Source organism: Colossoma macropomum, unplaced genomic scaffold, assembly GCF_904425465.1.
Source record: "Colossoma macropomum unplaced genomic scaffold, Colossoma_macropomum, whole genome shotgun sequence".
Lineage (NCBI taxonomy): Eukaryota > Metazoa > Chordata > Actinopteri > Characiformes > Serrasalmidae > Colossoma > Colossoma macropomum.
The window spans coordinates 18078160-18093595 of NW_023494801.1; the positions used below are offsets into that span (position 1 = coordinate 18078160).

General features: G+C 40.9%; 1 protein-coding gene across 6 annotated transcripts in view; it reads left to right on the forward strand.

Annotated features, from left to right (window-relative positions):
* bptf (bromodomain PHD finger transcription factor) overlaps window positions 1–14203 on the forward strand; it is a 43385-nt gene extending 29182 nt beyond the window's left edge. For 2 of the 6 annotated variants that reach the window (XM_036589572.1, XM_036589573.1), the window contains exons 19-32: window positions 81–251; window positions 743–879; window positions 1461–1575; window positions 1790–2007; window positions 2558–2831; window positions 3284–4302; window positions 4755–4837; window positions 4967–5192; window positions 5912–6201; window positions 6480–6653; window positions 7085–7277; window positions 7881–7965; window positions 9179–9365; window positions 13827–14203. In XM_036589572.1, coding sequence (XP_036445465.1) covers window positions 81–251; window positions 743–879; window positions 1461–1575; window positions 1790–2007; window positions 2558–2831; window positions 3284–4302; window positions 4755–4837; window positions 4967–5192; window positions 5912–6201; window positions 6480–6653; window positions 7085–7277; window positions 7881–7965; window positions 9179–9365; window positions 13827–13863 — 3209 coding nt within the window. In that variant the 3' untranslated portion in view covers window positions 13864–14203. Of the gene's footprint in view, window positions 1–80; window positions 252–742; window positions 880–1460; window positions 1591–1789; window positions 2008–2557; window positions 2832–3283; window positions 4303–4754; window positions 4838–4966; window positions 5193–5911; window positions 6202–6479; window positions 6654–7084; window positions 7278–7880; window positions 7966–9178; window positions 9366–13826 lie in introns of all 6 variants that reach the window. The other 4 variants (XM_036589574.1, XM_036589575.1, XM_036589570.1 and 1 more) reach the window with 3 other exon arrangements.
* The last annotated feature ends 1233 nt before the right edge of the window (window positions 14204–15436 follow it).

Sequence of the window (15436 nt, forward strand, 5' to 3'; positions counted from 1 at the left end):
CGTGGGCACCACTGCCACAGACCATTTTTTTTTTGCTGTGGCTGTTTTGTGGTGATCACCAGCAATCGTGTATGTTGCAGCCTCTACAACTTCTGTTACCACGGTAGCAGCAAGTAGCTACAGCACATCTGGGCAAACGTTCCAGATCGCTGCTGCCCCGGGCTCGAAGGCTGGCAATGTCCTCACCGCCAAACTGCCTCTGCCGGCCAACAGCAAGATAGTCACAGTGAACGTGCCAACCACCCAAGGAGGTAGGGCAGGCCTCGGTCCGCTCTGGCATGCTTTCTATGACTAGGCCTGCCCCCACACAAAGAGAGCCACCCTACCAAGAGCTGTCAACAAAGGCTTTTTGCTAGAGGTTTTAATGAATAAAGGCTGTGGTCTCGGTTTTTTACTCGTCAATTAAGAGTCCTGCTGTGCTTCCCAACAGTGCTGTATTGTAATTATGATAGAAAGGCAAAGCGTGTATGACTTTAAGTACTCTCTCTTATAGATCTAGCCCTGTTTGTGTCTTCTTGTTGGAGAATGTTTGTTATGCATTTTAACTGAAATTCATGATACAGTGAATACTCAGATGACATGAAAACTTGAGACAAAAAGCAAGCAAGAACTCTCACCTAGAATTCAGTTGCTGGTTATTGCTTTCCTTTGAGACGTGTCAGTTTGCATTTTAACCCCAGCTTTTCAACATAATTGATGACTCAGAGTTCAGGTGGAACCTGATGGTTGTCTGTCTTTGCAGGTGTGGTCCAGGTACAGCAGAAGGTAGTGGGCATCATTCCATCCAGCACAGCAGGCACTGCCCAGTCCTTTTCTTCATTCCAGCCACGTTCAGCTAGCGTCAACATCCGGCCCAATACCACCACCACCACACAGCAGGTGTGCTTTTTGATGGACTCTATGCAGTAAATCCTTAATGATGCGATCTCTCAAATTCATTTGATTCATTTGTTTTACTACAAAGATACTATATCCTAGTACTTTACTAAATAAGAAAGTGGTTGTAGAATCGAGATAGCTGAGTTTAAGAGTTTAAATTGATGGTTTAAGCAAAACGTTTTAACCTTACCTCATAAGTAACCAGTCAGATAAGACATGATATTGAAAATTTGTTTCATTAGTTTTGCACTAGAGCTACAAGACTAAAGTAGTTCAAAATTACCAAAAGCCTATATACCTATTATCACATACAGTATGACATATTATCTTTACAAACAGACCACTTATGGCAAAATTCAGACTTCCAGAAGCCACTACTACTAATTTTAGCTATACAACACTCCTCCCTCCCTTTTTCCACCAAATTATTGCTTTAATCTTTGACAAACACTGTATGACCCTATACATGTTTCTGCATTTTGTTCCACCTTCATATGAAAACATTACTGCGAGGAACAGACTAAACTGAATGAGTATAACAAAACTAATATTGTGATGAATTTTTTTTTTCCCTCTTTTAGGTTACAACGACTGGAGCCCCTCTCCGGCCTGGGATGACAGTGGTTCGTTCCCCTATTCAGCAGGCCACAGCTTTAGGCAAGACCATCATCCGCACCCCCCTAACGGTTCAACAAGGTATTCTTCCTGCAAGTAGGTCTTGTCTGCTTGTCTCTCGTTAAGTACTGCATGCTAGACTTAAACAGCTGCATGCTCATTGGGAAGTTCCTTGTAAGCCCTTAACACTATTTATCACAGCATTATTTAGGCCAGTGAAAACTGTGCTCCAGGACTGGAGTTGGGAAACACTGATGTTTCTGTTACAGATTTTCCTTTTCAAATTATCTCCCAGGTCAGGGCCAGCAGGTGGTCACTCAGATCATCCGTGGAACTCCCGTATCCAAGGCTGTGACTAGCGGCAGCCCGATACAGGCTGGCGTAGGCACTCCCCCTCGGCCCTCCACCCCAGGCCAGCCTCAGACCCCCCAGACGCCCACTGGTGCCCGGCCACAACAGGGCCAAGTTAAACTCACCCTGGCTCAGCTCACACAACTCACACAGGGTGCTCAGGTTTGTCCATGTCTCACACTCTAAAATTTACATGACAGCCCGCATGTACTCATGAACCTAGTTTGGTCTGAGCTTGGCTTTTTGCAATGTTACTTTTCTTGTATTCTAACGAGAAATGTGTGGTTGTATTTGGGACAATAAAGGCTAGTACTTAAAAAAGTGGGCCAACCTATATAATGTTTGTATATTATTTTTTGACCGTATAAAATTTTAGCTGCTATTGGTTATCTCCTATGGGAATTAATATATAATTAATATGTTGTTTAATTAACTCAGTTTCCATTCTGGTTCAGGCCCTGCGTGGAGTAAAGAGAATTACATGTTCCCATTCTTTTCCAATGTTAGTTTAAAGATGACTGCTTACTGTGGCTGGTTTAGCTCATTTGCTTCAAGTATTAACTCTTCCATCTTCCAGCTCTACATTTCTTTTTGAAACTTTGTCTGAAAAGCTTCCAGCTAAAGATAAACCATGGAGAAGGTTTGCATCCTAAACGTTTTCTCTGCCCTCTAACACTGCATTCACATTTGGTCTTTCTTTATCTCTGTGAAGGGAGGGAATCCAGGTTTGACTGTAGTGATCCAGGGCCAGGGCCAGACCACAGGCCAGCTCCAGGTCATCCCACAAGGGGTGACCGTGATACCAGGTCCTGGGCAGCAGCTCATGCAGGCAGCCATGCCAAACGGCCAGGTCCAGCGCTTCCTCTTCACCCCCATGCCCCCTGCACCAGCTCCTGCAGCCCCTGCCGTATCCACACCCAGTACCTCTGCCACCCCAGTTACCACTACCGCCACCACTACCACACCTACAACGCCCACACATCCAGGTAGGATGTTCTTGGCTCTAAAAGGCCTGTATGAAAATTAGTTCTCTACATAGGAATAGGCTAGTGGTGGGGTAAAATATGGTCATCAGCCTCACTTCTGGAGATTTACTTTCTTTGGGTTTAGTTCCCATCCATGTCTAATATTCTGCTCGCCTTCTCAATTATCACTAATGCACCTGATCTAGCTAATCAAAGACTTCTAAATACTTTCATTAGCTGAAGCAGTTGTGGCAGATTATGGTTCAGAATAGATTCCACAGATAATCTAGGTAGGTCTTCAGAACCAGGTTTGATGACCACTGGTTTAAGTCAGTATTCCAGATTAGAATGTGTGCCATATTGCAATGATGGAATGACCACTGTTAGTTTAAGGATGACTATTGATGACGATTGATTTCAGAATTGCATAGACTGCATGAATTACAAATGATTTGTGTATATCTCTTCTCCAGTGAGGCAACCTGCAGCACAGGCCCAACCTCCTGTCCAACCATCCAACCTTCCATCGTCTCCACCCTCTCTCCCTGCACCCCAACCTGTCCAGCATCCAGTCACCCCAGCCCAAACCCCAACACCTGCTTCTCCACTCCAGACACCTCAAACCCATATTTCTTCACCTCAGCCCCAGCTCCAGCCGCAGCCCCAAATTCAACCTCAGCCCCAGTTACAGCCGCAGCCCCGAATTCAACCTCTACCCCAACTGCAGCCACAGCCCCAAATTCAACCTCAGCCACAAATACAGCCCCAACCACAAATTCAACCCCAACTTCAAATACAGCCCCAATCACAACTTCAAACTCAGCCTCAGCCCCAATCCCAAGTCCAGTTGCAACCCCAGCTTCATCCACAGCCCCAAATCCAGCCACAGCCTCAACCCCTGACTCAACCACTGCCACAGCCTCCACCCCAAACTCAACCACTGCCACAGCCCCAACTTCAGCTACAGACCCAACCTCAACTTCAGCATCAGCCTCAACCTCACCTACCTGCTCAAACCCCAGTACAGCAGTCTCCTCCCTTATCTGTCTCTCACGTCGCCCAGGTTGCCTCCCCTCCAACACAGGTAGCCTCCATTGCCGTAGCCCCACAGGTGACCCAGACCACAGTAACGCAAGTTCGACCTCAGATCCAGCTCCCCGCCCAGCTCCTCAGTGTGCCAGGTCTCCAGCAGCAAGTCCTCTCCCACATCCAAAACCAGGTTGCGGCCCAGCTCCAGGCCCAGGCCCAGCAGGGCACCCTTCCCCAGCAGATCAAGCTGCAGCTCCCCATCCAGATCCAGCAGCAGGGTGGAGGACAGATGCAGACGCATCAGATACAGAATGTGGTGACCATCCAGACAGCCAGTGTGCAGGAGCAGCTCCAGCGCATTCAGCAGCTGCGAGACCAGCAACAGAAGAAAAAGCAACAGCAGGAGGCTAAGAAAGAGCATGCTCAACAGGCCACCAGCCAGAGCGACCTGCTGCAGAAACAGGTACAGCGCAGCCTTGGAAAAGATTTATATTTAGTCAGGCTGAAAGGACTTAACATGAATATGTAGTGCTGTGCCCATTCATCCATCCTTCTATCCCTCCATTTAGTTTAATCAGTGTGGCTAAACTAGCTATTTAGTACATAAATGGCTGTGAAATGCAAGTATATCTTGAAAGACCTTTGTACTTTTTTTGGCATTTGATACACAATCGCCATGGTGGAAATGCAACCAACAGAGATACCTGTGTTGATCATTGTGATCCTATACCAAGCCCTGTTGAGTCTTACCTTGATAGAGTGCAATTTGAAGGAAAGATTGTGTTGCAATATGAATGTGAGTAACTTGGAGTAAAGTAACATTTAAAAGTGCAGTAGTACATCAATACCGACCATATAGTCTTATTTACATTATTGTTTGTTTAAGCTTTACTGGGGTTTCTATGCCTGTTTTAGGTGGTGATGAAGCAGAATGCAGTCATAGAGCACTTAAAGCAGAAGAAAACCATGACTCCTGCAGAAAGGGAGGAGAACCAGAGGTAAGAACAGTACTGCACTCCCCACATCTAGATTCTGACACCACCCCAATATCAAGACCTCGATGTATTGGTTAAACTGGAACATATCTCTTATTGTTTCTCTGTTTTTCTTTTCTTTTTCTTTTGCAGAATGATCGTGTGTAACCAGGTGATGAAGTTTATCCTGGACAAGATCGACAAGGATGAGAAGCAGGCAGCTAAAAAGAAGAAGAGGGAGGAGTCGGTGGAGCAGAAGCGCAGCAAACAGAATGCCAGCAAGCTCTCAGCTCTGCTCTTCAAACACAAGGAACAGCTCAAAGCTGAGATCCTGAAGAAGAGGGCATTGCTGGATAAGGAGCTACAGGTGGAAGTACAGGTGAGAGCATTAGTGTTACCAGAGTTTGTCCTTTGTCCTGAAATTTAAAATCAAAGTAATTGTTGAGCAAAAAAGTCACATTTGCAACTTTCACTCAGGTCCAAGTAACAGAAGCTTATCAAGAAGCATCAGATACGCTGCATGCCTAAATCACACACCTCCCTCAGACTGTGTGGAGTGGTTAAGGAACCTCAAATAGACTTGCTGATGTGCTTTCTGACACTGTATGACATACTGTTATGTACAAAAACAAACGATACCATGAACAAAATTCAAGCTTCAAAAAACAAAACTTCAGACACCAAAGCTGTCTCAGCTTTTCAGATACTGTCAAAATTGCTGACTGTTTTGCCCCCCTTGTGTTAGCTTTTAATTTATAAATGAAGTATCAGAAGTATTACAAATTAGCATGTTATTGTTAGCTGTACACTTTTCTGAAGAGGTACACAGTTAAAAAGCTACAACTTGTTAGCATACAGCACTGTTTGGTAAAATAGCGCAAAAACAAAAGTAATTGACCTTAATTAACTGAGTTTAGTTCTCAGACCAGGTCTTGTTTACAGCAAAAATCAGCTATGAAGTCAGAACACTTTTCCTTGAGTCAAAATGTAAACAGCAAAGGAACACTTAACGGCCATACTCATCAGAATCAGATTGTGATCCAGTATGAAGGGACTTGTCTGTATACTTCACTCACTCTGGTTCTCCCTCCTATTCAGGAGGAGTTGAGGAAGGATCTGAGCAAGTTGAGAAGAGAGAAAGAGAAGGCTCAGGCTGCAGCCTCTCAGGCAGCCGCTGCAGCCGCCAGTGCCCAGGCAGCTGCCCACGCTGCGGCCACCGCCACTCCAGTCACCTCCTCGGCCTCCAGCCACAAACGCAAGCGCGATGAGGACCGTGATGGAACCTCGTCGAAGAGCAAGAAGAAGAAGATGATCTCTACGTCCTCAAAGGACAGCAAGAGAGATACCAAGCTGTACTGTGTATGCAAAACGCCCTACGACGAATCTAAGTAAGTACCTTAAGATTGCTTCAGAGCAGGAAAGTGAATATTATGAAGGTTGTTGTGGAGTTTTTTAAATAGATCATTCCATACCCAGTTCGGATCCTCCCAAAATGTTCTTTCCTTCTTTGCTAACCTCCTTTGTGTTTTTGACGTTATCATTTTGAAATAATTACCTAATGATGATTATTCTAGCGTGCAGTGAAGAATAATTAGCGAAGGATGTCTGTTCCTCAGATATTACTGTTGTCATTTGTCATTAATGGCTTTGCATGACACTGTTGCAGGTTTTATATCGGTTGTGATCTCTGCTCAAACTGGTATCACGGTGAATGTGTGGGCATCACAGAGAAGGAGGCAAAGAAGATGGATGACTATATTTGCACAGAGTGTAAAAGAGCACAGGAGGGCACCTCAGAGGAGCTCTACTGTATCTGCAGAACGCCTTATGATGAGTCCCAGTATGTGATCTTTCCTCTGCTCTTTATTTCCTTTACACAGACACAGAAAAATAAAAGCATTAAATAATATTAAATAATACAGCTTATGACATTCTTAGATCTAGCACCTCAGAAAGGCTTTTGCAAAAATAGGTACAAAAATTAAAAGAAATTACCTAAGTAGAATGAACATGAAAAAGAATTTAAAAACAAGGGTCATAAGTGTTTTTAAAGTTAGCTTTTTTAGGGTAAAGTGAAATAAAAAATAGAGTAAAAACATGAAAAGGGAATTAAAACTAAACTTTCTTTGTAAGCCACTATCCTGTTCAGAATATTTAAAAGCACAGTGGAACTTCCTTTATCTTGGCATGTGAAGACTGGATGTTGACACAACTAACAAAATCAGAATTGCTTTTTGAGACTAAAACGTGCCTATGCTCTTGTGTGTGTAGGTTTTACATTGGCTGCGACCGTTGCCAGAACTGGTACCATGGGCGCTGTGTGGGCATTCTGCAGAGTGAGGCCACTCATATCGATGAGTACGTGTGCCCACAGTGTCAGTCTACGGAGGAGGCCATGACGGTCTTGACGCCGCTCACAGACAAGGACTATGAGGGCTTAAAGCGAATCCTTCGCTCCTTACAGGTGATTGTCAGTAGGAATTTAAGGGGATTTTCATCAGTTTCTCAGTTGCTGTAAAATTCCAATCACTGAGATAAAAACAAAGTAATTCAGGGTGGTTAAATGTGAAGGTGCATTGTAGAGAAATTTATTGACTCTGATTTCTTTGCAGTGGTGGTGATGGGAACCACGGAGTTGTGATGTCTGCAATGCAAATATAGTCATTTTATTTATGATCCAGAATGACTAGTGAGCCTTCATTTGTCTCCTGAGTTTTATATGTAATACTGAGGACAATAAAATGGTAGAACTGGAATACGAAGGACTTTTTTGACTTAGAACGCCCTAAGAGAACCCCTCTTCCATAAATGGATTTAAATGTTTTAGGCCAAAAGCTTATTTCAGTGTCATGAAATTTTGATTAAATTAGCTTTTAGAGACATTAAACACTGTCCGGTTCCTATCACCACCACTGTGAAATCTCTCTAGAAAGGAGTATTTCACATCAAGCCGTTCTGAATGCTGTTTAATTATTGGGAAAAAAAATGAGTGAAATTTACTTTTAATATGTAGACAGTGATGTTTAGTTGTATATGCTGAGTGTAAATGACCTTGTCTTTCTGCTAGGCCCATAAGATGGCATGGCCGTTCCTGGAACCAGTAGATCCTAACGATGCTCCAGATTACTATGGGGTCATAAAGGAACCAATGGGTAAGTGCATACTTGATAAACTGAATTAATTATTATTTGGACAGGATTAGTTGTACATGGGAAAGTGGGGTAATAATATTATTTTACCATGATGTCTGTAATGCTTATGAAAGAGATGAGGGTGGCTACTCGATGTATACACTGTAGTCACACAAACAAAATTAGAAAGTAGAAAACATGAGTTTGGAAATTTACAGTCAACACTGCTGCATAAATTCAAACCTTTTTGTCATGTTTTAATGTTAAGTGTTGTAACTTGAGGTAGGACAAAACAAACAGGCTCGATTTTGATATGATGGAATTATTAATCTTTACCTGGGATTTTTTCCGTGTTTTTAGTGAAAATGAAAAAAAGTGTAAATCACTGGAATCTTTACTGATGCAGGAGTGCACAGTCTGTAAAAATGACTAACATGGCAGATTCAAGATGTGACTAAAGTTGCTCAGAATCACTGGTAATAATTATGCTACCGCTCCTGCCTTTGTAACATTTGAGTAGTACTTTAAACAGTATAATTTATACCAACTCCCATTAGTGATGGTACAGTGTGATCCATAAGTAATTAGACTGGGAGGCCATTTTTATTGTTTTGACTCCAGCACACTGGATTGGAAGTCAAGCAGTGGCTAAAGTCCAAAATATAACCTATAATTCAAGGGAACTTGTCTTTTTTTTTGGTTAAACCATATAGGAATCACAGCCCTTTTACCAGGGAGTCAAAAAGAATTGGACAAATAAACACTCTTAAATAAAATTGTAATGTTTGCTACTTTCTTGCTAATCCTTCTTTGCAAATTTGTAGTGTGCAACTGCTTGAGGTCTGCAACCCACAGACATCACTTGATCCACTGTAGCTTTCCTGGTGATGTTCTGCCAGGCTTGTAATGCAGATTTCAGTTCCTGCTTATTTTGAGGGCTGTTTGCTTTCAGTCTTGTCTTTAGTACACCATACACATGTTCAGTGGGGTTCAGGTCAGTGCTACAGGCCTGGCTAGTTAAGAATGCTACTTTTGGCTTTTGATAACTCATCCTTACTTTAGTAGTATGTTTTGTGTCGTTGTCCTACTGCAAGATCAAGTCACCCCAACCTAAAATGTTTAGTTGGATCTGAACATTTACTCATGGAGTGTATGCACTACCTAGAGAACATTTATCTCTTCTTCCCTGTTCCATTATATTTTTCTCTTATATTTTCCTGTGTGTTACCTGCAGACCTGTCTACAATAGAGCAGAGGATACAGAAGCGATTTTACAGCAAGCTAACAGAGTTTGTAGCGGACATGACCAAAATTTTCGACAACTGCCGCTACTACAACCCCAGTGACTCACCTTTTTATCAGTGCGCCGAGTTCTTGGAATCCTTCTTTGTACAGAAGCTCAAAGCTTTCAAAGCAAGCAGGTAAGGCTGGCTCCTGGTGGACTGCTGAGTTTTTGAAGGACATTCATTGTGAAGAAAGAAGAAATCACATTTGGTGCTCTTATTTTTACTCGAAAGGCAGTCGTTTGTGCTGCATGTGTTTATTTTTTTGTTGTAGTAATGTTTTTAAAACCATGGCATTCAGAAAGAAAATGGTACTTTGATTGGTGATTTCATTTTTAGACCAAGGCACATATTCACAAAACATCTTTGATTCCTGTAATCATTAGAATGTTGGAATTTTATGTGACTTTAGCCTTAAAGGAATAGTTTGGCAAAAAGAAACGGACGTTACAGAATTTTCCCCTTTAGCCAAATATAGTCATTTGGCTAAGACAGGCATGGCAAATTGGGGAACTTCCAGGCCAAAGTGCTGTGGAGATTAGCATTTACCCTCATCTAATGCTCTGAATTCAGTTCATAAAGGCCTTGCTGATTAGCTGATGAGCTGAATCAGGTGTGTTTAATGGGGTAGTGTGCTGAATTCTGCAGTGTTTTGGCCCACAAGGGTGGCATCTTGACTTGTAAGCCAAGACATGGTTGTCTAGTTTTGCATTGGAGTGGTGAGGTTAATGTCGCTAACAACTGATGGAAGCTTAAACCCCAACAGTTAGCATTGTGCAAACTGCATGCCTAAATCATCACACACTTACCTCAAACTGTGTTAGGTGAGCTCAGATAGGCTTGCTTATGTGGTTTCTGTCCCTGGGTGAAATACGGTTATCTCTAACAAAAGAACAGACAAAATTTAGACTTCAGGAAGGCAGCTACTTCTGCTTTTAGCTACGCAAAATATTTTTTAAAGATAAAAATGTCATTCAGCGTCAGAAACCACATACACAAGTCTGTTTGAGATTGCGTAACCTCATGCAGAAACGTGATTATTTCTGCCAATTTTGTAGTTCTTTTTACATTAATAATGTGATTTTCTAAATGCTGTTTTGTTTTTGATATGTAAAGAATGTGATCTAACAAAGAAGCAAAATTACAGATTTTTATCCAGTTTGTCACAGTACTATTCTGAACAAGAAAACACATCAATAGAAATATAATTCACACATAAATAATACATTACTCTAATTAAACAAACAAGTGCTTCTTGATCTGAACTGCATTCTGAACGAACTTGTGTGTTTGCTTGGGGAAAAAAAACACACTGCCTCCAACGATAAAGAAAGCCTTGTCGAAACTCGGCAGCATTGTAAATGAGGGTCACCCTCAATGTTCTCTGAGATAAAATAAGGGTTGATTGATTAATTTTATACAGGGTGATTCAAAAAGATTCATCTGATTTCAAAATGATTTCACTTGTAATTCATTACAGAACAATGCAGTAAATTAAACCATTAACCATTAACAATTACCAATTGTAAATGGTTTAATTGTGCATAAAATTTATTATGTAATTTTACAAGCGCTCAGTATGAACCTCCTCCAGCTGTACGAACATCAACACGATAGTCAAATTGATCCCATACTCGATTGAGCACATCTGGTGTCCCTGTCAATGCAATTTTGGAGTTTGTCCAGTATTGTGGAACCAACGACAAATGCCCTGAGCTGTTTGAGGTTCACTGCTGACGAAAATAAAGTTGCACAGTTATGACAGATTCACTCATATTGAAGTGGAGAGCGCAAAACGCTTTCTACTCAGGGGTCACCATCTCCTCGCAGACTGAAGGGAGCCATCTTCCGGTGCCAATGACCCCCTTCTTTCAATTGGTACGTGATTGGTTCCTAGGTGCCTCACTGACTCTTTGAAATCGGATTAATCTTTTTGAATCACCCTGTATAACAATAGAAAGAAAAGCTCCATTTCTACACACTGAAATTGTTAAAATTATCTTACTGTTGCCAAAAGAGGAAGCATTCAACCGAACACCTCTGGAGGCAGATTTAAGCGAGCAAGGGTTTTTTTTTGTTTTTTTTTTTGTGGTGGTGGTGGTTAACAACTTTTGAGTGATTTCTTTAGGAACCACCTTGTACAAAGCTAACTGTTTAAGCTTCCATTACTTGTTAGCTACAGTAGCCTTGTAGCTCCAGTGCAGAACTGAACAGGCAAACTTGTCTTGACTGAACAACTGATCAACTGCCTTGGGAATAAAGGGGAATTCAGTGATTTTATCCTCTAAACTCTGGGAAAGTTGAGAATATGGGCCCTGTTCTCTGGCCACGCTCAGGGTCGGTTACTAATTTCATTTGCATCTGTCGCCTGGCTTGTGATAGTATCAGCTTATGTGTAGTGTAGTATATTTAGCTGTGTTAGAAGTGTCCTATGTTTGCATGCTTCTTCATCCACCTCAGTTTGGTTTGTGCTTCTTGCATGTCATTCACTCCACCCGTTCTTCTCTTGCAGATTGTGATGTCATGAGTCTGACGTATAGCTGGAATCTTTGCTGGAGGGGTGGAGTTTCTCTTTTATAGAATCATGGAACTCGCTGTTTCATGAACTGCTGAAACTCCCCACGATTTTACTTCTAAGCAAATTGAATAATTGTGCTCCTGAAGACCTCAGGAGAGAAAACACACTTTAGAAGCCAAAAATCCAGACAGGCCTTCACTGACAATCACAGTATGGCAGCCATGTGGCTAACTGATGCATACAGAGTAATCAAGGGACATGTCTCAGTGGACACATGCACACACATTCATTTTTTTTCTTTTTTGAAGCCTGTTTTTAATAATGTTCACATAAGTAATTGTGGTCAGCGGATCCAGATGGAAATTTAGCATTTTGTTTACTTGCTGGTTTAAAGATATTTTATTTGTATTTGCCCAACAGCAACTTCTGTGTTCTTGCTCAGATATGTTTACCTTGGCACTAATACAATGTTGTGTATATTTTATTGTAATATATATTGAATTAAGTGTCATTTGGCTCTTAGCCAGCCTTACCGGTTCTCTCATTTTTGATCAATTGTCCATTTCGAACACTTACGCTCTTACAGATGAAACTAGCTTTAACACAATGCTCAGTACTCATCTGCAACGTAGATCAGTCTAATAGTAATAAAAAAAAGTATATATATGTATTAAAGTGTCTTGTGCTTTTAATATGGTTTTAAATCCTTTTGTGAAGGATTTTTTCATTATGACCGTGGTGATTTTCTGAAAGAGAATTGGAGACTTTAATACTTTGTCTAGTGTAGTTCAGTCACTATTTTAGTGACATTTCCTTTAGATTTTGTGACTAAAGCACTAATTGAACTATCCACAAATGTGTTTGTGGCAACTGTTGCAAGGTTGGACAAGCATTACAGAATGTTAGCAAACATCCTGTTCAGCCTAATAAATTTAGACTTTAGGTTTGCTACATAGCCTTGATTTTCCAGTTAATGCTGTGCTGCTGAGCTGAACTTTGTTGTAGCTTATCGAAAATCTATACCTGATATATACAGTATCCTCTTTCACGTGCATACCAAAATGAATATAATTTCAAATCAAATGGGAAATTTACTGTTTTTTTTTGTTTTGTTTTTGTTTTTTTTATCTTTCTGCATAATTCCATGTTTGAGATGTTAACAAAGCCTTTCAGAATGGTTTGATGTGAAATAGTGAGACTAATACCTTTACACTGGTGGTGGTACCAGGGGTTGAAATGTCTACAACACAAATATAATCATTTACTATCCAAAGAGACCAGTGAAACTTGGTCTCTTGTCTTCTGAGTTTTTATATGTAATGTTGATAAAATAGTGTTAAATCTGAAACAATATTTTCTTGGGGGACTGTTTTGCCACAGGACGGCCTGTGTGTGCCCCTTTGCCATGAGTGCATTTTTTAAAAAAATCAGGTCTCAGGTATCAAACAGTGTGTTTGTAACTTCCTGTGATGTAGCTTTTAGAGATATTAAACACTTCAGATGTCTGGTTCCTATCACCAACACTGTGAATGAATTTTGGAAAGTTTCTCTAAAACATCAAACCACCCTGAATGACTTCCACCTAAAAAGTATTTGATTAAGCAGAAAGGTTAAAAAATCGGTTGAATTTCGCTTTAGTACGTAAGTAACATACTTTAAATTTTAGAACGCTCCAATTTCTCAATAAATTAAAGGGGATTTCTGCCTACATTCTGTAATGTCTGTTCAACCTGGCAACTGTTACAAAAGAACCTGTTTATAGGTTGAGCATACTTGAGTCATTGAAAAAACCTTGTTTGGGCATTTTGATTTCTTTCACAAAACTGGTCTCCGAACAGCAGAAAAGGGCAAATTCTAGGAACACCAATAAATGACTGAAAGGCATTCCCTGCAGATTATGCCAACATGGCTGCCATGTCCTCTCCCATTCCTGTAGCACCCTTCCGGCATCGTGTGTGTGCGCGTGTCCTCCCTCTCTGTTTCATTTCGTTTGTCTCGTGTACTTGTGTGTCACTGCTGTTCAATAAAACATCAAAGGGCTCTAAACTTCACTTCAGTTTGCTCTCTTTTGTATTCTGTAGGTCTCATAACAACAAACTACAGTCTTCAGCCTCATAGAACACAACCACATGCAGTGCTAAAACTCGCCCAAAAGGAGTTTTTTGTTTTGTTTTGAGGGGAGTTGTGGGGGAATGGGGAGATCTTTTGGACAGTCGACCCACAAGATGGACCCAGTCTTCTCGGAAGCCCTACACGTTCTCAATTTTTCTCTATCTCTCCTTGAACCGATGGTTCTTCCCCATCAACCAGCATCGCACAGAACTGCAGCGTTCAAAGGACGTTCTCTTTGACCTGCCCAGCTCTCTAACTATGGAGGAATTACATCGCGCATTTTGTAACGATTGTTACCTCAAAGCAGTGACTTTTGAATGGGATGCCCTTTTGCCCCCCCTCTTTTTTTTTTTTTTAAATCATGTTTGCATAATTCAGGTCTACCAATCTTTTTCATAAAATTAACATCTTTTCACATGATGTACAAGGAAGAACACGTTTAAGAATTACACGGACGCTGGACACATCCAACTGTGTTTGTGAAGCAGTTGGGGTGGGGGTGGGTCGGGGTACGGGACGCCTAACTGAGTAGCGTGCCGTATTAATGCAGTAAGGAGGCGTGACTGAAACAGCTAAAACCAAGATGCATTGGAAGGCATTCTGTTTGTATGTCTCTTCTTTTTTCTTTCTTTCCTTTTTTTGTATTACAGCTGAAGAAATATTGATGTATATGAAACATAAATAAATGGAAAGGGCAGTGTTCTCTTTCCCACACTGATGAACATGGCCTCATATTTCTTTGACGACTCACTTGACCCAGGACTCTGACAAAGTATGAGGGTGTGTAATGTCACTAGGAAAACCGAATGTTGCTTCAGAGCGATACTATAAGCACTTCAGTCAGTTTGAAATGTACAAGCAGATAAACTGTACTCTTTATGGTCAGAGTTTCTCAAACTTTTATGCTAGAGACCCTTTTACTAATAAGTTACTAACTTATTTATCTACACATGAATTTCAGATCAGTTGTATGAACACAATTTCTATTTATTTGCTTTTATTCTGTTTATTTGTTTAACATACTGGGAAAAAAATATCATTTGTGCCGCATTATTTTCCCAACATGTTATTCAGCAAATAAACAGTAATTGTGCATCATTTATAAATGTGCAGAAATGTGTTCTTATGTTCTTTGTACTTATTTTCACTTAAATCACCAGCATGTGCAGTTTGACCAGGAGCGGCCAAACTTTTGCATACAACTATAAAACAGTTCTAATATTTGGGGTTGGAAATGAGTGGACAGGCTTTAAAAGTATCCACTGGAGTATAATTAGTTGAACTTAATACGTTAATATGGACACGAACCTGACAAAATAGCTTTACTAATGCGTCCAGACCTCGTGTTGTTCAGAGTGTGTTATTCCGCACAATTAAATTAGTATGTATAGAAAGTCACAGTGGTTTGGTCTGAAATGTGTCATTCTAGAGAAACTTACCAAGTTGTTCACAGTGGTGGTGATAGGAACCAGACATCCATTGATTTAATTCCTCTAAAGCTCCCTCAAAGCTCATTATTACATTAAAATTGTTACAGATATGCTTCCTGTTGCCTGAGACGTTGTTTTTTTACGATAAT